General features: G+C 42.5%; 1 protein-coding gene across 1 annotated transcript in view; it reads left to right on the top strand.

The window, feature by feature from the left end:
• LOC120043587 (seizure protein 6-like) overlaps window positions 1-25,079 on the top strand; it is a 165,654-nt gene that overhangs the window by 117,603 nt on the left and 22,972 nt on the right. Inside the window, exons 5-9 of the mRNA XM_038988153.1 lie at window positions 10,262-10,447; window positions 15,975-16,143; window positions 19,178-19,344; window positions 19,541-19,735; window positions 20,854-20,992. Of these exons, the coding sequence (XP_038844081.1) occupies window positions 10,262-10,447; window positions 15,975-16,143; window positions 19,178-19,344; window positions 19,541-19,735; window positions 20,854-20,992 (856 nt within the window). The remainder of the gene's footprint in view (window positions 1-10,261; window positions 10,448-15,974; window positions 16,144-19,177; window positions 19,345-19,540; window positions 19,736-20,853; window positions 20,993-25,079) is intronic.

Below are 25,079 nucleotides of genomic sequence, written 5' to 3'. Positions count from 1 at the left end.
ATCATAACATATGGGATTTCATTAGTTCTACAGAGCTAATGTTGTGGAACAGCAGCTCTGAATTTGAATGATAAATGCTTTTCACACTATTTGAAATTTCTATTTGAAATCATCACTCTCAAGAAAAAAGGTACTTTTCAGAAAATATTTTGCTGTCTACATTAAACAAATTTCAATATGTACCTGCAGAGCTTCTCTCTCTGTCACACTTGATATCATCATCCTTATATTAATGGTCTCATTTTATGCACATCCACAAATTCTGTCCATGAAGGACATTTGGAGCAATTAGAATGCTACTCTTTAATCTATTTATAACCATTACTCCACAAGCATGACAGCAAATTTCAAAGGCTATCAGGATTTAGATTTGTGTTAATCTTCATGGTGTGCGCAATCACCTTGTCCATTGTAATGGGGTGTTAAAAATGTGATGGGACAAGCGTTGAGAAGGAGACAGATCTGTAGCGAGATAGATCTCATCTCTAGGTAATTAATATCTGCAGAAGGCCCTGGCTGTGGCTGAGATGACACTGATGAATGCTGCAGTAGTAATAGTAGCAGCACAGTTACCACTGGGGAGTGATGATGTGTCTGTGTCACAGCCTGCATCTAGTCTTCTTCAACTCTCCTGAGGGTTGAGAATGTTGTGTGTGTGTGTGCAATACATACAGGAAAGAGGGGACACTCAGGCTGAAATATTGGTGAAAGCAAACTTAAACTAAGCCCTCTTGCAATTCCTTTATGACTTCCCTGATCCCTCATACTGAGGTCGACATTTAATGACTGTGTAGACAGGTCGAAACTTGGTTCTTGGATTGGATTGAGAAAAAGTCTATACATCTTTGAAATAGAATTAGAATACATCTGCATACGGTCAGGTGTTCGGTACTGTAATAAACTCTATAAACAGTCAATTTATTAATCATAACCTGATATCATATCATCATTCTGAATATTCTGTCACGCCCTGGTCTTAGTTATCTTTGTTTTCTGTAATATTTTGGTTAGGTCAGGGTGTGACAGGGGGGATGTTTGTGTATAGTTGTCTCGTCTGGGGTGGTTGTATGGTATAGGGGGTTTTGATAGAGTGTATGGGTTTGTGTTGAGTGTAGGTGTCTAGGTAAGTCTATGGTTGCCTGAATGGTTCTCAATCAGAGACAGCTGTCATTCATTGTCTCTGATTGGGAGCCATATTTAAGGCAGCCATAGGCAGTAGGCTTTTGTGGGTAATTGTCTATGTCTATGTGTAGTGTTTAGTGTCAGCACTATTTGTTTGAATAGCTTCACGGTCGTCTGTTTGTTTTTTGTTCGTCTTCATAATAAAAAGAAGATGTCGTTCTAACACGCTGCGCCTTGGTCCTCTTCAAAGTTACGACGATCGTGACACATTCGTAACCTCCTTGCATCTGCAAAAACCCGAGCCTTACTTATGATTCAGTACAACACCAATTGGTTTAATAATTTATTTACTAGCTAATTAAATGGTAACACAGAATAAACATACTCACCTAATACTTTAAAAACAGGTCCCTAGTGGAATGACAATAACATGTCTGCTTGTTACAAAAGAGATGGAGAGGGGGCAGAGAGGGACAGAGACATTTAATCTTGGCACATGTAGAAACTACTCTCACTTACAGTAATCATATACACAAATTCACTCAACTGTATCCTACCACCTTTCAGCATGGGGGATGAGAACTGTATCGTTGACTGTCTGATGAGGACAACAGCAGCTTATTCATAGAGGTTTCTGCCATGTGTCTCTCAGTGTGTCTCATCTGCTGTAATGGAGACATCTGTTGGTGTGACACCAGAGGGGAGGGAGAGGAGGGCAGAAACATTTCCTCCTCTAACTCCTTAATCAGCCATTTGATTTCCCACTACTACACGGTTCCCTGGGGGCTGCAGCTGGGAAGGGAGGACTCCCAGTGTGACAAACACTGGCCAAACATTGATGCCCCAAAATGGAAAATGGTAGCTAGACGCCAGCCATCACCGGTGCAAGGCTGCTGCTCTGGTCAGAGTTGGTCATTACTACAGGGGGGCAAGTATAATTTTATTACCAATCTAATATTCCCACCCTGCCAATATACTCTGCATGTAATTATCCTCAATGTGTTCTGATGGGCAGAGCACTAAACAAATTCTCTCTGCATTTCATAACAGATACTCAGGCCAAAGGGGAGAGATGCATTTTTCATCTGGTCATGTAAAATTGAGACTCCATAGACTTGGTTAGGAGAGGGTTGGAGAGGGCTGCAGAGCAGAGGGATACCCCAGCCAAAACAAGTTATCACCTCCACCAAGTCAGTATGCGTGGAATATTTCACATTGCAAAGAAAAGCCATCCACTCAAATGTCAACTGAGAGCATTAAGGCCCTCACATATACACATACTGCCTACACACTTTACAAATGTGTGTTAAACCACAGTCTCATAGGTAACACTCTGTGATCGATTCCGATACAGTTTGATTCCATGCCCAGTGGATATTGTGGTTCAGCATCATCAGCATCAGAGTGGAAACAGCCCTTGAAGGCTAAGTGAAAGGTCTGGTGAATTACTCTGATTTTAAGTACATGTGAGTCTTGCTCTGTACGAGTTCTCCGATGAAACATTACCCTTAAACAAAGATCAATAGTCTTGTCCCTGGGAAGAGAGGTTCAATCTGAGAGAGCCCCACCACAGTTCTGCTGTGATGTATTGATATTTATGTGGTTGGGTTAAACATTTAATTCCAACGGTCAACTGCTCAATAAATGCTATTAAGGAGAAGTAACTTTAGACTGCAGCCGGCACGGTCCCATCAATGAGGGTTAGTCTACTCTAGACTGATGAGTAGAGTGAGTCTCTCCAGAGCACCAAATTAAATTACAACTGATGCCATAGGCTGCCATGCTGCCCTGCTGCCCTCCACCCTGTCATTACTGCTGATTTAGTTGCCATGAATCAGTTATGAGTTGTAACCCTCATCATCAATATCATTGATTTACTGTCATACAATTCTTAATACATGATAAATTGCAAATTGAGCCTACCATAATAGGTTAGAGGTTAAGTCAATACTAAGTTTATTAGCAATACATTATTTTACTCAGTGATATGTCAGTCCAAAGGCATGTGATTAGTATGGCCTGCCCTAATGCCAAAGTGGTGGTCAAACCTAGCCACCACTGCCACTAGTGATAATCCTTTTTCCGCTTTGGCTCTGTGCGTTAATACCTATTGATCCTTGACTGATAAAGTGGCAATGGTCATTGATGAGATAGGATGTCATTCAAACTCCCATTACAGCTGTCACTGATGGCAGAGATCAGGACCACATTTCCAGTTGTTTCCCTCCTCTTTCCCCCCTATCTTCTCTCTCTTATGGGGCAGAATAACCAAGGACATTACCTCAGCATCTGTTGCCTGAGGCCCCACCATCAGCTAATCTGCCTCTGTGTTTACTGTGGTGCCATTACTTGTAATAGCAAAACAATCAGGCTTTATGGCCCTCTACGATGAAGTACAATGGAATGGAGGCTGCATCTAATTTAATTCTTAGGGGATTGTCTCTGCCTGCAGCATCCCCACTGTACAGGCTCAACAAATATGAAATGGTGGTATGATAATGGCAATAACTGGGCTCAGTGGAGCCAGTGATAAAGTAAGAATTCAATGGATGACCTAGGGCAGCTGGACTCTAACTCTGCATCTCATTGATTTACTCCAGAGAGAGAAGACTGGCTGGCTGGCTGGCTGCTTCATCATGGTGGAAATGTTAGTGTGGGAGAAATCAGTGTGCTATTTTTATTATAACCTATGCTAGCACACCGAACCTTAAGGCATTTCTTAAGGAGGTGGTTTGTAATTTAAGTTGTATGTGTTGAAATTTCATTGGTATTTGATTAATAATGGTTCAACAGCTGGAGGACAAAACTTGGTTTGTTGGGCCTTCAATATGGTGTTAATAAGTCTGAACCGCATTCCGAGAGACAAGCCTTTATAAAACCATTGTTTCTCTACGCTTACAGAGAGTCTTGTTAGGCTATGAGATATATCTAGAGTATAAGCTCTTGAATGCAGTGTCGCAAGCAAATCATTTTCTCTTTATCAGTTCTGTGCTGTTCCTGTAGCATTAATGTAAACAATAAATGATCGTCTTGAGTGACACATGTTATTGTTTACTATTGCCCCCCTTGAGCAGTTGTTGATGTGCTGAGGCAGCCAGGTAAGATAATGATTTAACATACTATTACAGCCGGGAGAGTTATGTACAGAGTTGTGTACAGGTTTATGAGGGCATCCTGGGATAAATCATAGTTGCTGCACACTTTAACACCGACTTTAAACCACATGTGGTACATCAAATACACTAAACGACTTCCTGCAAAGTATGCCACACTGCACAATGGTGTCAAAAAGTACAATGATGTATAGTACACAACATGAAGAGAGCTAAAGTGAATCCTTAGTAAATAGACAGACACTAAAATCCCTGCCTCTGTCAGTCTTATTGAGTTTGATTGCTGGGGGAGAGCATCGTCTACTTTCAGCACTAATATCCAAATGTCTTCTGGCAGGCAGGGAGAGGGGTTGAAATTAAATTGCCTTCCAAAGTGTACTTTTCCTTAATGCCTCGTGTCGGGCGGCAGAGGGCTGTAAAACTGTTAGCTTTAATGTCGATTTTCATATGCAGCCATGAGAAGAAAGGGAAATAAAGAGCAATGATTATACCATTTGAATGGGTTCTGGAATGCTTAAACGTTTTATGTTGCGACAGCGTAATGCTCCCGTGCTCAGTCTCTGCACACTCAACCCCCAAAGTGGTTGTCTCAGGTTCAGCATTCTACACTGTGCCTTTTATTCCCATGTCTGGGGGAGCAGAAGGAGGAGGAGGTAGTGACTGGTCTACAGCAGGAGAGCAGGAGTGTGAGCTGAGCTGAGAGCTTTGTTTGAAATATTTCCACCTGCGTGTTGACACAACCTAACAGCTTATTTCCACTCCGACTGTTCCTCCAAATCATATTAATGAGTAAAGGATTGAGTCAGACATACTAAACAGTTGGGATCCTCCACAGGGTCCTTGTCTTTGCTCTCTGTTTTCGAAGCTGGCTGTCACACTTAGCCTACTAGTGCTTAAGACTCTGTAGACACAGGCTATTTAACAGCTTTGTTATCCTCAAAATATTCACAAATGTTGTTATTTAGAAACAGCAATCAGATGAAACAATCAGATAAAACACATTCTTGGTATCATCACACCTACAGATGTAGGATCTTAATTTGAGCCAGTTTGCTACAGCAGGAAAATAATCATGCAGCAACAGGAAATATGAATTATTATGTGGATTATAATTCATGTACATTTTTGTAGGGGGTGATGCATTTTTCATATGGAAAAACTTCAGAATCCTTTTTAAATCTCAAATACATTACAAGTTTTACATTTCATGCATTGCAGTAAAGTTCCCCTGCAACAGGGTGATCAAATTAAGACCCTACATCTGTACAGTAGATCTCTATGAGTTAGGCAAGAGACAGGCATTGTTACTATATGTTTTTATTTATTTTTTATATATTTTTTCACCTTTATTTAACCAGGTAGGCCAGTTGAGAACAAGTTCTCATTTACAACTGCGACCTGGCCAAGATAACTTCTTTGGGCTGCAAGCCCGAAGCCGGGCACAATATGACAACAGCCACTTCAAGTGCAGGGCGCGAAATTCAAAATATATTTTTTAGAAATATTTAACTTTCACACATTAACAAGTCCAATACAGCATATGAAATATAAACATCTTGTGAATCCAGCCAACATGTCCGATTTTTAAAATGTTTTACAGCGAAAACACCACGTATATTTATGTTAGCTCACCACCATATACAAAAAAGGACAGACATTTTTCACAGCACAGGTAGCATGCACAAAACCAACCTAACTAACCAAGAACCAACCAAACTAACCAAGAAACAACTTCATCAGATGACAGTCTTATAACATGTAATTCAATAAATCTATGTTTTGTTCGAAAAATTTGCATATTTGAGCTATAAATCAGTTTTACATTGCAGCTACCATCACAGCTACCGTCAGAAATAGCACCGAAGCAGCCAGAGTAATTACAGACACCAACGTCAAATACCTAAATACTCATCATAAAACATTTCTGAAAAATACATGGTGTACAGCAAATGAAAGACAGGCATCTTGTGATTCCAGCCAATATTTCTGATTTCTTAAGTGTTTTACAGCGAAAACACAATATAGCATTATATTAGCTTACCACAATAGCCAGAAACACAAGCCATTTACCAGCAGCAAAAGTTAGCGATCGTAACAAACCAGCAAAAGATATATAATTTTTGACTAACCTTGATAAGCTTCATCAGATGACAGTCCTATAACATCAGGTTATACATACACTTATGTTTTGTTCGAAAATGTGCATATTTAGAGCTGAAATCAGTGGTTATACATTGTGCTAACGTAGCATCTTTTTCCCACAACGTCCGGATATTTTTCTGACACTCACATATTCTGACCAAATAACTATTCATAAACATTACTAAAAAATGCATGTTGTATAGGAAATGATAGATACACTAGTTCTTAATGCAATCGCCGTGTTAGAATTCTAAAAATAACTTCATTACGACATGCAGTTTACGTTATGGCGAGAGCGTGCCCAAAATCTGGGCGCAAACTACTAGTTCACATGTTCGACAGATATATGAAATAGCATCATAAAATGGGTCCTACTTTTGATGATCTTCCATCAGAATGTTGTACAAGGGGTCCTTTGTCCAGAACAATCGTTGTTTGGATTTAGAATGTCCTCTTCTCCAGTCAATTAGCACGGAAAGCTAGCAAAGTGGCGCGAAGCTCTCCTTCCTGAACATACGCAGACAAAGCAACACGCCTAACGTCCCGAAAAAATTTCAATAATCTAATAAAACTATATTGAAAAAACATACTTTACGATGATATTGTCACATGTATCAAATAAAATCAAAGCCGGAGATATTAGTCGTCTATAACGACAGCTTTACAGAAGGCAATACCAGGTCACTTCTCGCGCGTTCCAGAAAACAGGAAATTGGGGTCACGTCATGCCAAGAGCTTTTATTCGACCTCAGATGATGTTATACACTCCATTTCTTCTCTCACTGCCTGTTGACATCTAGTGGAAGGCGTATGAAGTGCATGTATACTAATAAATATCAAGCACATTTATAGGCAGGCCCTAGAACAGAGCATCGATTTCAGATTTTCCACTTCCTGTCAGGAAGTTTGCTGCAAAATGAGTTCTGTTTTACTCACAGATATAATTCAAACGGTTTTAGAAACTAGAGAGTGTTTTCTATCCAATAGTAATAATAATATGCATATTGTACGAGCAAGAATTGAGTACGAGGCCGTTTGAAATGGGCACCTTTTATCCAGGCTACTCAATACTGCCCCTGCAGCCCAAAGAGGATAAAGCAAAGCAGTGCGACAAAAAACAACAACACAGAGTTACACATGGGATAAACAAACGTTCAGTCAATAACACAATATAAAAATCTATGTACAGAGTGAGCAAATGAATTAAGGAGTTAAGGCAATAAATAGTCCAATAGTGTTGAAGTAATTACAATTTAACAATTTACACTGGAGTGATATATGTGCAGACGAGGACGTGCAAGTAAAAATACTGGTGTGCAAAAGAGCAGAAAAACAAGAACAAATATGGGGATGAGGTAGGTAGTTGGTTGGATGGGCTATTTACAGATGGGCTGTGTACAGCTGCAGCGATCGGTAAGCTGCTCTGACAGCTGACGCTTAAGATTAGTGAGAGAGATATAAGTCTCCAACTTCAGTGATTTATGCAATTCGTTCCAGTCATAGGCAGCAGAGAACTGCAAGGAAAGGCAGCCAAAGAAAGTGTTGGCTTTGGGGATGACCAGTGAGATATACCTGCTGGAGCGCGTGCTACGGGTGGGTGTTGCTATGGTGATCAGTGAGCTGAGACAAGGCGGGGCTTTACCTAGCAAAGACTTGTAGATGACATGGAGCCAGTGGGTTTGGCGACGAATGTGTAGCGAGGACCAGCCAACAAGAGCATACAGGTCGCAGTGGTGGGTAGTATATGGGGCTTTGATGACAAAACGGATGGCACTGTGATAGACTGCATCCAATTTGCTGAGTAGAGTGTTGGAAGCTATTTTGTAAATGACATCGCCGAAGTCGAGGATCGGTAGGATAGTCAGTTTTACGAGGGTATGTTTGGCAGCATGAGTGAAGGAGAATTTGTTGCGAAATAGGAAGCCGATTCTAGATTTAACTTTGGATTGGAGATGCTGAATGTGAGTCTGGAAGGAGAGTTTGCAGTCTAGCCAGACACCTAGGTATTTATAGTTGTCCACATATTCTAAGTCAGAACCGTCCAGAGTAGTGATGCTAGTCGGCCTGGCGTGGGCAGCGAACAGTTGAAGAGCATGCATTTAGTTTTACTAGCATTTAAGAGCTGTTGGAGGCCACAGAAGGAGTGTTGTATGGCGTTGAAGCTCGTTTGGAGGTTTGTTAACACAGTGTACAAAGAAGGGCCAGATGTATACAGAATGGTGTCGTCTGCATAGAGGTGGATCAGAGAATCACCCGCAGCAAGAGCGACATCATTGATATATACAGAGAAAAGACTCTGCCTGAGAATTTAACCCTGTGGCACCCCCATAGAGACTGCCAGAGGTCCGGACAACAGGCCCTCCGATTTGACACACTGAACTCTATCTGAGAAGTAGTTGGTGAACCAGGCAAGGCAGTCATTTGAGAAACCAAGGCTATTGAGTCTGCCGATAAGAATACGGTGATTGACAGAGTCGAAAGCCTTGGCCAGGTCGATGAAGACGGCTGCACAGTACTGTCTTTTATCGATGGCGGTTATGATATCGTTTAGTACCTTGAGCGTGGCTGTGGTGCACCCATGACCAGCTCGGAAACCAGATTGAATAGCGGAGAAGGTATGTGGGATTCAAAATGGTGGCGATCTGTTTGTTCACTTGGCTTTCGAAGACTTTAGATAGGCAGGGCAGGATGGATATAGGTCTGTAACAGTTTGGGTCTAGAGTGTCTCTCCCTTTGAAGAGGAGGATGACCGCGGCCGCTTTCCAATCTTTAGGAATCTCAGATGATACGAAAGATAGGTTGAACAGACTAGTAATAGGGGTTGCAACAATGCTGGCGGATAATTTCAGGAAGAGAGGGTCCAGATTGTCTAGCCCAGCTGATTTGTAGGGACCCAGATTTTGCAGCTATTTCAGAACATCAGCCGTCTGGATTTGGGTGAAGTATTTTAATGCTTTATCTTACACCACCTCTGTCTGTCACCATTATTTTAATTTAGGTCCAGTGTTGTTAAAATTATATTTTTGCTTCCATGGTGTATTTTCAATAAATGCAAGGTTTTGGTGTTATCTGCACTGGACCTCAAGAACATAATTTCAGAGAGAGAGCATGCTGCGCCAGTGAGGCAGAGCAGAGCAGAGAGGGCCTGCGCTCCGACAGACAGAAAGGCCTGTTATATAGCGCTCATTAAGGACATGGTTAGCTCAATCCATCATCCACGCCAACTAATGATTGCTACCATACATCCCATGTAGCACCATCCGTTTAAGGACAGGGACAGGGACGCAAAGGAAGTTGAAGCCCATTCATCTTGCTGCGCTGGACTCACAGCGCTTTGACAACTGGTACAGAGACAATTCTTCTCCACACTATCACATTAAAGTACCAGCTCTGAAATGGAACTGATCTACAACTCTACTTTTACCCTGTACACCAAACCTAAATCTCCGTGCCATAGCTGTGTGTGTGTGTAGACTTTGCAGCACACTGAAACTCATTAGCGATTGCAGACATGTCACAATCTATTTGCAGATGTACTTTTAAACTGCAATTAATTGGAGTGGAATATTTATAACCCAAGTAGAAAACTGATCAAAACAGCCCTGCTCGACCCAATTACAGTACATTCTTCATACACAACATGTACTCTGTGTGTGGGTGTGTGTGTCTACACTGTCCATTGATTTACTGTATGTATAATTCAAGTGAAATGGTAGCACTGAGATAACAACTTATTCCACTTCGAACAACCATGGTAAAAAAATTCACAAAGAGAAATAATATCAAACCGTTCATCACTGATTAAATCCCCTCCCTCCCTCCCTCCCTCCCTCCCTCCCTCCCTCCCTCCCTCCCTCCCTCCCTCCCTCCCTCCCTCCCTCTAGCCTTCTTGCTGAGCTGTGCCTTCCCTAAGGAGCCAGCCAACGGGGAGGTATCAGTGACTCACCTCCATGCTGGGGGAGAGGCCTACTTTCAGTGTCTGACCGGCTACCAGCTGCAAGGCCCCACCATGCTCGCCTGTCGCAACGCCACTACACCTTACTGGAGTGGCAAGGAGCCAAAATGCCTGGGTAAGAGACAACAACACTGCTTCCTTCCTGCCAAACACACACACATACACACAGACACATATGCACAGACACACACACAGACTTCAGCTCATCAACTTCCAGGATCCATTCATCTGCTTACTGAGAACCAATGGGAAATTATAGTAACCCCTCAGAGAACACCACAGAGACTGACAACTGAGGAAAATAACATTTCAGCTGAATGATTAAAGTAATTAAACTCAGTTTAAATGGACTGGATGTTATTTGGCACCCACTGCCCAGAGGTTAATTGGGGTTTATTGTGTGCTCTATTTGGTAGGCCTATCAGGTGTCTGGCTTACTGCTGTGTGACTTTAATTCTCTCTCTGTAACCCGCATCCCCTGCTATTCAGGCTGTTTAATATAAATCCAGGGTTAAGGGCAATAGAGCAGTTGTAAACAAACATGCCCTTGTTACTTCAGCGACTAACATGTCTAGCCTACTCTTCTTCACAAAGAGTGTTTCCCACAATAGTTGCATAGTATGGGGAAATAGTACATGTTCATATATGAATAGCAGGCCTGTGCCCTGTGGTACACATTTTTGTCATAAGTCATGTCATAAGAAAAGAAAATGTTTTGGTCGCACTCGCACACCGATTCATTCCCTCCACACTACATATTACTCTGTTCCATTCATGGATTTGTTCATTAAATGTTACTACAAAAATGAATCATGGTAAGCAATTAAATCGATTTGATTAAGCTAAAATCAAAGTAAATGCTTACCTTGTTTCCCTTGTATACTACCAAGGGGGTATTTTTTCCAGGGGGCGCAAGGTGTGTCAAACATAGGTGTGTTCGAAAGTTCAATATTTTAATCAGAGCCATATATTTAGAGAGGTTGGCTAACTTTTAGATGTTTTTGTATTTGTCTAATTCTAGACATACAGTCACATAGCATTATTTAAATACTACCCATGTACTGTTAATGGGGTGCTAACATAAAGGAGTTAAGAACGTAAGCTCACTCCACAGCTAGGTTTAAACGTTGATATTTTTGGATAGCTCATATGGTTGTTACGTTGTCAAGGACGGTGGTCACGTGTGTCTGCAAGCAGAGGATCAGTAGTTCCAGTCCGGGATGGGGACAGGGACAGTGAAGATATACTGTTAGTTCCAGTCCGGGATGGGGACAGGGACAGTGAAGATATACTGTTAGTTCCAGTCCGGGATGGGGACAGGGACAGGGAAGATATACTGTTAGTTCCAGTCCGGGATGGGGACAGGGACAGGGAAGATATACTGTTAGTTCCAGTCCGGGATGGGGACAGGGACAGTGAAGATATACTGTTAGTTCCAGTCCGGGATGGGGACAGGGACAGGGAAGATATACTGTTAGTTCCAGTCCGGGATGGGGACAGGGACAGGGAAGATATACTGTTAGTTCCAGTCCGGGATGGGGACAGGGACAGTGAAGATATACTGTTAGTTCCAGTCCGGGATGGGGACAGGGACAGTGAAGATATACTGTTAGTTCCAGTCCGGGATGGGGACAGGGACAGGGAAGATATACTGTTAGTTCCAGTCCGGGATGGGGACAGGGACAGTGAAGATATACTGTTAGTTCCAGTCCGGGATGGGGACAGGGACAGTGAAGATATACTGTTAGTTCCAGTCCGGGATGGGGACAGGGACAGTGAAGATATACTGTTAGTTCCAGTCCGGGATGGGGACAGGGACAGGGAAGATATACTGTTAGTTCCAGTCCGGGATGGGGACAGGGACAGGGAAGATATACTGTTAGCTCCAGTCCGGGATGGGGACAGGGACAGGGAAGATATACTGTTAGTTCCAGTCCGGGATGGGGACAGGGACAGTGAAGATATACTGTTAGTTCCAGTCCAGGATGGGGACAGGGACAGGGGAGATATACTGTTAGTTCCAGTCCGGGATGGGGACAGGGACAGGGAAGATATACTGTTAGTTCCAGTCCGGGATGGGGACAGGGACAGGGAAGATATACTGTTAGCTCCAGTCCGGGATGGGGACAGGGACAGGGAAGATATACTGTTAGTTCCAGTCCGGGATGGGGACAGGGACAGTGAAGATATACTGTTAGTTCCAGTCCAGGATGGGGACAGGGACAGGGGAGATATACTGTTAGTTCCAGTCCGGGATGGGGACAGGGACAGGGAAAGGGAAGATATACTGTTAGTTCCAGTCCGGGATGGGGACAGGGACAGGGAAGATATACTGTTAGTTCCAGTTCGGGATGGGGACAGGGACAGTGAAGATATACTGTTAGTTCCAGTCCGGGATGGAGACAGGGACAGGGAAGATATACTGTTAGTTCCAGTCCGGGATGGGGACAGGGACAGGGAAGATATACTGTTAGTTCCAGTCCGGGATGGGGACAGGGACAGGGAAGATATACTGTTAGTTCCAGTCCGGGATGGGGACAGGGACAGGGAAGATATACTGTTAGTTCCAGTCCGGGATGGGGACAGGGACAGGGAAGATATACTGTTAGTTCCAGTCCGGGATGGGGACAGGGACAGGGAAGATATACTGTTAGTTCCAGTCCGGGATGGGGACAGGGACAGGGAAGATATACTGTTAGTTCCAGTCCGGGATGGGGACAGGGACAGGGGAGATATACTGTTAGTTCCAGTCCGGGATGGGGACAGGGACAGGGAAGATATACTGTTAGTTCCAGTCCGGGATGGGGACAGGGACAGGGAAGATATACTGTTAGTTCCAGTCCGGGATGGGGACAGGGACAGGGAAGATATACTGTTAGTTCCAGTCCGGGATGGGGACAGGGACAGGGAAGATATACTGTTAGTTCCAGTCCGGGATGGGGACAGGGACAGGGAAGATATACTGTTAGTTCCAGTCCGGGATGGGGACAGGGACAGGGAAGATATACTGTTAGTTCCAGTCCGGGATGGGGACAGGGACAGGGAAGATATACTGTTAGTTCCAGTCCGGGATGGGGACAGGGACAGGGAAGATATACTGTTAGTTCCAGTCCGGGATGGGGACAGGGACAGGGAAGATATACTGTTAGTTCCAGTCCGGGATGGGGACAGGGACAGGGAAGATATACTGTTAGCAGCACAGTCACGGTTTCACTGGTGTCGTGACCCGGATCTACAGTTGTGCTCAGCTCAACACTATGGTCGCTGTGGAATAAGTTTTATGAGTGAGTGTAGCACATGGGGATGTGTGAAACGTGCGCCACCTAATTGCTAACTTTTTGGTGGCGCCAACTGATAAGACGCTTTGGGAGGGCGGTCACGTGTGCTAGGAAAGCAGAAGTCCTGGTTTGAGCCTCGGTGTGAGCTGAATCAGGAGGAAGCGGTACTTGCTAAAAGCAGCCTGACATCTGTTATACTAGCATGGCTGCCATAGAATTTTGAAGTGTCATGTAAATGCATCATGATGCCCATTCTAGTCATTCATGTATTACACTAATATGATTGCCATAGAATGTTGTAGGGCAGTGGTATTCAAAAAGCAGGGACCACATTTTCTTAATAATCACATCAACAAATAACCTTCAATTCAATACATTTACTCAATAAAATTGTACTTTTCAAATGTCTAATCTTTCTCAAAAGCGTTTTGTGTGTTGTACCATACAGCCCCCCCCACCCCCACCTCTCTGATTCAGAGGGGTTGGGTTAAATGTGGAAGACACATTTCAGTTGAATACATTCAGTTGGACAACTGACTAGGTATCCCCCTTTCCCTTTCTATAAAATAATCTGTACTCTACATTTTTTGTTCCAAATTATTTTGTTTTTGTGTTTTGGTTTATATGCCAACCCCACAGTGACCCCGACTTTGAATACCACTTTGTGTAGGGTCATGTAAATGCATCATAGTACAGAAACCTCAATGGCCCAACTCTTTAAATACATGGCTCTGGTTTAAACCAACCCTGAATGCTGAATTGCGATTGGACAATATCAGGCGCATGAGCAAAATCCAGACATTCCAAGGATCCCACCTAAAACAAAATTGTCCTGTTGTAGCCAGACATGGAAGGGTGTGGCTATACTTCCTGCTTTATGACCAAATTGCTGTCAGGAATGATTGAGGCCTATAGTTTATGTTGTTAGTGTTCTGACTTATGTTGCTCTTCATCCTGTTTATAATTTGTAAATCTTGTAAGTGGGCCTAATTAAGGCAACTATTTATATCCACTTTGCAAATAATAGCACTCAGCGTGACGTCCTACCTCAACATGTAACGCCCATGCCTCCCTTTATAGTAATGATACAAGCTACTTCCCACTGGACACAGACGTCAGTTCAACATCTAGATTTGATTTACATTTGGTTAAGTTGTCAATTAACATGAATTCAACATGAAATCCCCCCAAAATTCACCATGCCATTGGATTTAGGTTAAAAGCTGGGTGAAAGATGATTAAATTCCTTTACATTGATTACTTTTCGCAATCAGTTTTCCACTCTGATTCAGCGTCATCACATATATTTTTATTTGTTGAAATGACATTGATTCAACCAGTTTTTGCCCAGTGGGTTAGGCCTATGGTGAACTTTTACAACATGTCAGTCTAGCATCCTCATTCAGGCCCAAAGTTGATTGGTTGTGCTGAGAGGCCTGGTCTGTTGGTGTCTGATTACCAGTATGGGGAGAGGGAGCAGTGCTATGGAGACGAGACCGGGCTAAACCAGCCCATTTGGACCTAGCTACACTACACTAATTAGTAGTGGGCTGCATGACTATCCTTCACCTACTCTCAATTAGCACCGTCTCTTCTGCCAGCCTCACTCTCACTCCCTACAGCTGTTCTGCACTGATACTGTTCTGCTGCTCTGCTATCCTCACTAGTTGATCACACACAGATAGAGTCAGTCAGTCAGCCAGTCCCATAGAGATAGATAGAGGACTCCAGTGGCCAAAAGCCCATTTTAGCATGGGCAGCACCATTGAGGACTTTCACCATTTTGAAGTAGTCAACTGGGTGAGACTTCCTATGGGTAAAGGAAGGATCACATAATTCCATCCAGGTCATCAGGAGGGATCAGCCAATTAATTATATTCATGAGCAAACATTCCATACCTGCAGGTGGCAGTAGATCGGCAACTTAGGCTTTATATCTGTTCAAACAACACACTCCAGGTGGCAGTATGCACCAAAATAGTAGAAGAAGAAAATTGACTACTTCAAAATGTAGATGGCCTCAGTTGCGTTGCCCATGCTCTCACAAGCACCATAATGTGACAGATACAATGTTGGTCCTTTAACTATCTCTATGGTCAGTCCCTGGTGAGACCTATTCGCCAGACCACTGCACAGGTCCAAACATTCTCACTCTCTTTCAGCACAGGGATGGAAATGTTCTTCCTCCAAACCCCATGTACTATGATATTACTCAGCAAAGAGAGAGCAGAAAACAAATATTGTTTTTGAAATTAAGGGACATTTAAGCTGTTTAATGTCTATCTTTTTCTCTCTGAGTTTTACCCTTTCCCTCCATCTCTGTCGATCTCCTTCTCGCTCTTATCCAATCCATTTTCAATGCAGCTTCCTGTGGTGGGATGATAAAAAATGCCACGTTGGGCCGTATCATCTCTCCTGGTTTCCCTGGCAACTACAGCAACAACTTGACTTGCCATTGGGTCCTGGAGGCTCCTGAAGGCCATCGGCTTCATGTTCACTTTGAGAAAGTGGCTTTGGCTGAGGATGATGACAGGTAGAGTACACAGACAGCTGGATGGAAGCAGATTGCGAGTGTGTGTGTGTGTGTGTGTGTGTGTGTGTGTGTGTGTGTGTGTGTGTGTGTGTGTGTGTGTGTGTGTGTGTGTGTGTGTGTGTGTGTGTGTGTGTGTGTGTGTGTGTGTGTGTGTGTGTGTGTGTGAATTTATTTGTATTTTTACAGGGACAATGCACATTAATCAACGTTTCAGTAAAAGTGCCAGTTTAGCCAGTCGGCTAATTTTCAACTGCAGTTCCTGGACAGGTTATTCAAAACAATTACAATAACAATACAGGAAAACAATGAGCAGTGAGCACATGCAGAACAACATAGGACAAGCAACACGTAGCATGCAGACAGAGCAACATAACATAAAAAGCAACAAAACAAAATATATAAAAGCAACTAGTGTTTCCACACCACAAGCTTCAGACAACAGGTTGAAGTTGGTTATTAGAGTTACCTTTTTCACCTGCTTTTAAAAGAGAGGTTGGAATCAAATATGATGCCAAGGTACTTAAAATCGGATACCACCTGGATCTTCTCCCCTGACACATAGACATCTGGCTCAGTTGCATCAATTGCCCTCTTTGTGAAGAACATGCAGACTGTTTTTTTCACTTTGAGATGCAAACATGAGTCCCTGAGCCAATTTGTAACCTGGACCATTACAGTAGTGAGTTCTTGTGCAGCTTGTTGTTTGCTCTTTGCATGCACATATATCACTATATCATCTGCATACATTTGAACTTCAGACCCAGTACAAACAGAAGGCAGATCATTCATGTACAGGCTGAACAGGAGGGGCCCCAGTATTTCCCTTGGGGCACACCCACATCATAGCTGAGAATGGGTGACAGCTCATTGCTCACTCTGACACGCTGAGAACTGCCTTCAAGGTATGATTTCATCCATCTCAAGGCATCGGGGAAAAGTGTGTGTGTGTGGGGGGGCGTGCTCAATGGTGGGACGCTTTCATTTGTTGCTAATTAGTTGCCAGTTGGACTAGATGCAGTGCCTTCCGAAAGTATTCACCCCACTTGGCATTTTTCCTATTTTGTTGCCTTACAACCTGGAATTAAAAAATATTTTTGTGAGGTTTGTATCATTTTATTTACACAACATGCCTTCCACTTTGAAGATGCAAAATATTTTTTTATTGTAAAACAAACAAGAAATAGGACAAAACTTTAGCGTGCATAACTATTCACTCCCCCAATGTCAATACTGTGTAGAGCCACCTTTTGCAGCAATTACAGCTGCAAGTCTCTTGGGGTATGTCTCTATAAGCTTGGCACATCTAGCCACTGGGATTTTTGCCCATTCTTCAAGGCAAAACTGCTCCAGCTCCTTCAAGTTGGATGGGTTCCACTGGTGTACGGCAAACTTTAAGTCATACCACAGATTCTCAATTGGATTGAGGTCTGGGCTTTAACTAGGCCATTCCAAGACACTTAAATGTTTACCCTTAAACCACTCGAGTGTTGCAATAGCAGTATGCTTAGGGTCATTGTCCTGCTGGAAGATGAACCTCCGTCCCAGTCTCAAATCTCTGGGAGACTGAAACAGGTTTCCCTCAAGAATTTCCCTGTATTTAGCTCCATTCATTATTCCTTCAATTCCCTGCCGATGAAAAACATCCCCACGGCATGATGCTGCCACCACCATTCTTCACTGTGGGGATGGTGTTCTCGGGGTGTTGAGAGGTGTTGGGTTTGTGCCAGACATAGTGTTTTCCTTGATGGCCAAAAAACTAAATTTTAGTCTCATCTGACCAGAGTACCTTCTTCCATATGTTTGGGGAGTCTCCCACATGCCTTTTGGCGAACACCAAACATGTTTTGCTTATTTTCTTCTTTAGACAATGGCTTTTTTTCTGGCCACTCTTCCGTAAAGCCCAGCTCTGTGGAGTGTACATCTTAAAGTGGTCCTATGAACAGATACTCCAATCTCCGCTGTGGAGCTTTGCAGCTCATTCAGGGTTATCTTTGGTCTCTTTGTTGCCTCTCTGATTAATGCCCTCCTTGCCTGGTCCGTGAGTTTTGGTGGGTGGCCCTCTCTTGGCAGGTTTGTTGTGGTGCCATATTCTTTCCATTTTTTAATAATGGATTTAATGGTGGTCAATGGGATGTTCAAAGTTTCTGATATTTTTTATAACCCAACCCTGATCTGTACTTCTCCACAACTTAGTCCCTGACCTGTTTGGAGAGCTCCTTAGTCTTCATGGTGCCGCTTGCTTGGTGGTGCCCCTTGCTTAGTGATGTTGCAGACTCTGGGGCCTTTCAGAGCAGGTGTATATATACTGAGATCATGTGACAGATCATGTGACACTTAGATTGCACACAGGTGGACTTTACTTAAATAATTATGTGAGTTCTGAAGGTAATTGGTTGCACCAGATCTTATTTAGGGGCTTCATATGAAAGGGGGTGAATACATATGCACACACCACTGTTACGTTTTTAATTTTTTATTATTTTTTTAAACAAGTTATTTTTTTCCGTTTTACTTCACCAATTTGGACTATATTGTGTATGTCCATTACATGAAATCCAAATAAAAATCTATTTAAATTGCAGGTTGTAATGCAACAAAATAGGAACTTTACTCCATATATTGCTCAAGGACATGTTTGCTTAGGCTAGGCGACTAAATCCCATATGTGAGTGACTTGGATGGAATTGATACGGCTTTATGTCATTTCAAATCATTAACTGTATTCCCTCATGCAAATTAATTGAGGGACTACACAGGCGAGTCAGACGCGGGGAGCCGAGATTTAATTACATTTTTGTACCATAACTACTGTCTCAAGGCTATGTAACAAATGGACATTTAATGAAGCCGCTGGCTGCTGAGTTGATGAGAATGTTATCACAGGTTTATTACAGCCAATGATGAAACACTGAGCGCCACTTCAGAACCACTCACCACTCCCTTTTGATGTTTCTCTCAGTCCTCGATGACTAGTCAATGTGTCCCATTTTCCCTTCACCCTTTTTATTATGCAATGTTTTTGACTGTTTTTTAGACTCCTAATAAAGAATGGGAACAACATTGACTCGCCTCTGGTGTATGACTCCTATGAGGTGGAGTACCTGCCCAATGAGGGCGTGGTGAGCACAGGACGTCACCTTTTTGTAGAGTTCACCACAGACGGGACTGTCACTTCCACAGGAGTAGCCATCAGATATGAAGGTACTGATGCGATGTGTGTGAGTGTGTCTCGTATGTGTGTGTGTTGATTACATTAACTTAATAGAATTGCACTAGAAAACATGCTTCAAAGAATCAACACTGATACGTCTTTACCTTTTCCTAAGGAAGGTCAAATTGAGGATTGATGTTGACTTAATATAACAAAGAATCCACCTGTGGGATTTGTATCCCGCAGCTTTTGCGAAGGGCACATGCTATGGGCCCTTTGTGAAATATGGCAACTTCACTAGCAGTAACACGGCTTGTGGTGTGGGTGCGGTGGTGGAATTTGCCTGTGACCTGGGCTACACTCTGGAGCAGGGCTCAGTCATCATCGAGTGTGTGGATGCAGAAAACCCCCAGTGGAACGAGACAGAGCCAGCCTGCAGGGGTGAGTCCTCATTCCATTACAAACCCAGTCCACAGGATTTCATCAGCTCAAGTTTGGCTAATTCTCTATCAGCAAATTGAGTACAATCTAGGAACCCCAGCCAGAATAAAGCCAGCTACCCCAGTCTCCCAAGACCTGAGTTAGGAGCCAGTGCACAGCTTTAGAAGCCAACGCCCAGTTTTATTAATTCTCTCCCTGCTTATCTCTCTCTTTCACCATCCTTGTCCTTTATCTTTCTCTCTCTCTCTCTTTCTTTCTTTCTTTCTTTCTTTCTTTCTTTCTTTCTTTCTTTCTTTCTTTCTTTCTTTCTTTCTTTCTTTCTTTCTTTCTTTCTTTCTTTCTTTCTTTCTTTCTTTCTTTCTTTCTTTCTTTCTTTCTCTCTCTCTCTCTCTCTCTCTCTCTCTCTCTCTCTCTCTTTCTCTCTCTCTCTCTCTCTCTCTCTCTCTCTCTCTCTCTCTCTCTCTCTCTCTCTCTCTCTCTCTCTCTCTATCAGCAACTGGAGTACGATCTAGGAACCCCAGCCACAATAAAGACCTAGGGATACCTCTCTCTCCCCCATAGACACACACACTGACCTCTAACCCTTGTTTTATCCACTTTTCCCCCGCGCTGTCCCACACCACACTACCCGTGATTTTACAGCTCTTCGGCAAAGGTAGAAATGAAAGGATTTCATTTCTGCTGTTCAGGCCTAGAGAACTGTATTTTTCAGCGTTAGCAGTTTGTAACAGTTTTAGACCAACTCTCTTAGGCTCTGTCAAGGAGCATGGAAAGTCATTATGAATGGTATTCTGTTCAGCAGTGATACTCTTTCATGACCGTCTTTTATTTACCCCTGTGAATTCACATGGCTTTTAAAAGATGTTCCACAGTCCCCAGACCAACATCAAAACCAGAGATTATTAAAATATCATCAGCTCAGCTGGCACTGACAGTTAATTTTCAATCACTGATCACTTGTTTTTCCTATTTGAAGATGGCTATGCTGTGAGTACTGGGCGTACACTGTGTCCGTTTGTATGTAGGTGTTTGTCTTTGTTTACTTTTTGGGAGTGTTGGCCATGTATTAATGTGTTTCTCAGTATTTGGACTTGACTGTGCTTATGTGTGTGGCCCAGCTGTGTGTAGTGGTGAGATCACAGATTCAGCCGGGGTGGTTCTCTCTCCAAACTGGCCCGAGGCCTACGACAAGGGCCAGGACTGCATCTGGGGCATCCACGTGGAAGAGGACAAGAGGATCATGCTAGACATCCAAGTGTAAGTGCCAGCTCTCCGCTTCAATAGCAGCAGAGGTCACACTGCAGTTCAAATCAACCTCATATCATTTAAGGTCATAGCCTGCTTTTCTTCTTCATTAACATTTTAAAGAGTAGATAGATCTATTTCAAGTTATGCTGCATAGGGTAAGAGACATTTTCACTACATACACAAACACTCACATACCCTTGCACATACACACTCTCAAACATAGGCAAAAGAATACTGCAAGTTCAGGAGGCAAAATCTCAGAATGTAGAACTATCCTAAAGGGAAAGCAGTGCTACTGATGTTGTAGTCAGAAATTAAATCTATGTTTTTATCCAGTCCATTGAATATTCAGCACAGCTTCCAGCACACTCTCTGACCAGATTAGCCAGTAAGCCTCCATGCTCTCCCTTTCCCTGGTGTGTGTCTCAGAGTTGGCTTTCAGAATATGCTCTGGCAGTGAGACCACTCCGAGCCACTTATCCAGCTCTCTCAACAACGTTAATTCACCACTTAAACACACACAAACACTCCTGCAGCACTTTCAGTAGGCCTCGGCCCCTCCAATAGTTTTTTTGTGCTCTGCTGATCCTCTGCTGTCTCTTCAGAGCACTCTGCCAAGAGAATGGGCGAGTTTAGTTGGACATGATCAGAGAGCCTGCCTGCCTCCCTTATCTTCCTGAGTGAAGTCTCTTTAAAGTTTCACAAAGTTTCACACTGTGTGTGTGTGTGTGCATGTGTGCGTGTGTGCACATGCATATGTAATGTTTACTCTTTGGCAGTCAAACAAGTACATATGGGTTTCATACACTAGCTGCATGCTGTCCACAGAGAATATAGCAGCTTAACTCCCATGAGATTGTATAAGGTACATATTTCTTCTCATCATATGTGAATCATGTTTTTGCCTGAAGCAGTAGCACAGGAGCATTGAAAGGTCTAAGGCACTGCATCTCAGTGATAGAGACGTCACTACAGACCCTGGTTCGATTCCAGGCTCTATCACAACCGACCGTGACTGGGAGTCCCATTGGGCTGCGCACAATTGGCCCAGCGTCATTAGGGTTTGGCCGGGGTAGGCCGTCATTGTAAATAAGAATTTGTTCTTAACTGGCTTGCCTACTTAAATAAAGGTTAAATAAAAAATACATTTTTAAAAAATACTACAGTTTACTATAGAATGCTACAGTTTACTATAGAATACCACAGTACTTACTATAGAATTCTGTAGTAAACTGTAGTATACTGTAGAATACTATACTACACACTATAGCATCCCTCGATCATGTGTATTTTGCATATGCTAGAATACTATAGTAAATACTACAGTATTATCAACAACAAAAACTGTAGTGAATACTACAGAAATGTCTGCAAAAACACTACAGTCCACAAAAACAAGATTAAAAGATTATCTCATTTGCATTTATCCTTCCCATTCCCCTCCCCCATATCACAATTTGTGCCACCCATAAGTGAGAAACCTACATGCAAAGTATAGATGATAAATTGTGTTTCCTACAGGTTATTGAAGAGAGTAGAAGTTAACCCAGACCTGTCTACAGGTTATGGGGAATGTGCACTTTTAGCATTTCTCCATTAGGTTTCCTCAAGGAGAATCCCCCTCACTTCTATGTCAAAGATAATTAAACACTTTAGTAAATACCACATTAATGTCCCTAAAAACACTACAGTAAATATGACAGTATACTACAGTCTGCAAAAACACTACAGTAAATATGACAGTATACTACATTCTGCAAAAACACTACAGTAAATACTGCAATATTCTACAGTCTGCAAAAAACTACAGTAATTTGTACAGTATACTACAGTAAATACTACAGTATTCACTCTAGTGTTTTGTAGATTTCAGTCCTCAAAAGTCCTCTAAAAACACTACAGAGAATACTATAGTATTCAATCTCCTACCATAGTATACACTATCACGTGGGAACATTAAGCATGCAGGAATACATCAAATATTTTTATAACTTAACCAAGACAGACCAGAGCCTGTCGCTTACAATAGGACCAAATTAGTCATAGTGGGCAGAACAAGCAAGGAAGTGGGCAGAGCGAAGCACCAGCTAGCCAGATCCTATTGGCCCATTCTAGCATCATCTACATATTTCCATTAGGGAACGCCTACTCAATTCGCCTTTGCACTCCTAAACAACGCAATTTTTAAAACTTTGGCAAAGGGTAAAGTCAACAAAACTTAGTCCACTCTGTCCATAACATATTTTATTTTTGGAAACAGAAAACTGTATTGAGATCAAATGTTTCATCAGTGACAAAATTTGCAGAATCTATCTTCCTACACTGCCGGCCACTGGGCTTCCTCTCACTACCATTGATTGAGGGGCTGCTGCAGTGTCTGCTTGCCTGCTGTCAGTACATTAGTCATGTAGACATACAGTCATTTGCTGTCATGATTAATATCTGCTCATTTGTTATCATCTGCCAATCCATTGTTCCATCATTATGTTATTTCATTAGGGAAATAGATGTCACTGCCAATGCTGGCTGATTAAACTGTTGACGTAATAACGTCTGAGATGCTACAACATGTAGGCTGGCAGACAAACATACCCTCATTATCTGCTACTTTTCATCAGCATGTACATTGCTTATAATCTTATGTAGTGAGTGAAAATTGTCTTGAAAGTTGTTGAAAATTTGTGAAAAGAGCACTGGTCCTTTAAGTTTCCTCACAGCTCAGCAGCCAGGACATCAAGGAGACAAAGAGAGAGACACAGAGAGAGAGAGAGAGAGAGAGAGAGAGAGAGAGAGAGAGAGAGAAAGAGAGACTGATAGAGAGGAGAAACAGATGGAAGGGACCTTGGCCTCCTCCTCTCATGGTCAGTCTTAACCAGCATTCTCCCTGCTGGGCAGAGTGAAGCTCACACAGTGGTGCACCGCAGAGGCCCCCCCCCCCCCCCCCCCCCCAACCCGAAACCGCTAACTTCCTACAATTCTACACATGGGGCAAAGAGAAAAAATTGCAGTTTTATAGCTAATCTCATGCTATTCTACACATTTTTCCATGAGACTTAGAAAAAAGTTTTCTGTTTTAAAGCAATTTTCTTGTGTTTCTACACATATTGCCATGGGGCAGAGAGAAAAATGTGCACAGATCCTATTAAATTACTAGAGGGGAGATGCCATAAACCCTCCAAGTTCCAGAATGGGGTAAAAATGGCAGCCATATTGGTCAGGGAGAAATGCAAACCATCTAATTGGAATAAATGGCAGTAGAGGCATAATCCTTATTTTACTTATACAGGAGAATAAAACAAAGGCATGTGATATATCAGAAATGGTGTAATAAAATGATTGTCAACCTAAAATATTGTCATATAATCATGAATACAGTTTATATGGGTTTTATACACATTTTCTGTATAAATAGCATCTAAAATATATGTAAAGAGATTGTAAATGTAAAAAAAAAGCTGAGAGTGCTGTTATATGATACAATATCAGTAATTGTTGCATTTACAACTTGTCTAAGTCCTATCATCTACTGATTTCAGCCAGTGTATGGCTGTGGATTGACTGCATCGTCTGAATGGACATGTTGGAATATTGGCAGTTAATTTGAAAAATGTATGGAACCATTCCTCTAAAACTGTCTAGCTAGCTACCTAACAAACATACACTGCAGATACATTCATTAAATTAATTATTTTACACAATATCTTATCACAGCACTGGCAAACCATGGTTAACCAACTCCCTGACCAACATGGCTGACCTTTATCTCAACATAAGAAGGTTCATGTCCATTCTAGTATTCGAATTCCTAATTCTATGGGGGAGACCCCCACCCCCCATACAGCCCCTCACAGCCCCTCACAGGACCCAAACTCTCTGATTTGTCCACTGGCATATGGATTATTATAAGTGAGGCACATCAAATGAGAGCCACAGATGGAAGGGAATGATAGCGACAAGGTGTGCCAGTGACACACACATCCCTAATCATACACATGTTACATTTTAGTCATTTAGCAGGAGCTCTTATCCAGAGCCACTTACAGTTAGTGCATTCATCTTAAGATAAGTGGGACAACCACATATCACAGTCATAGTC

Source organism: Salvelinus namaycush, chromosome 3 (genome assembly GCF_016432855.1).
Source record: "Salvelinus namaycush isolate Seneca chromosome 3, SaNama_1.0, whole genome shotgun sequence".
Classification (NCBI taxonomy): Eukaryota; Metazoa; Chordata; class Actinopteri; order Salmoniformes; family Salmonidae; genus Salvelinus; species Salvelinus namaycush.
This window is presented reverse-complemented; position numbering and strand designations above follow the sequence as displayed.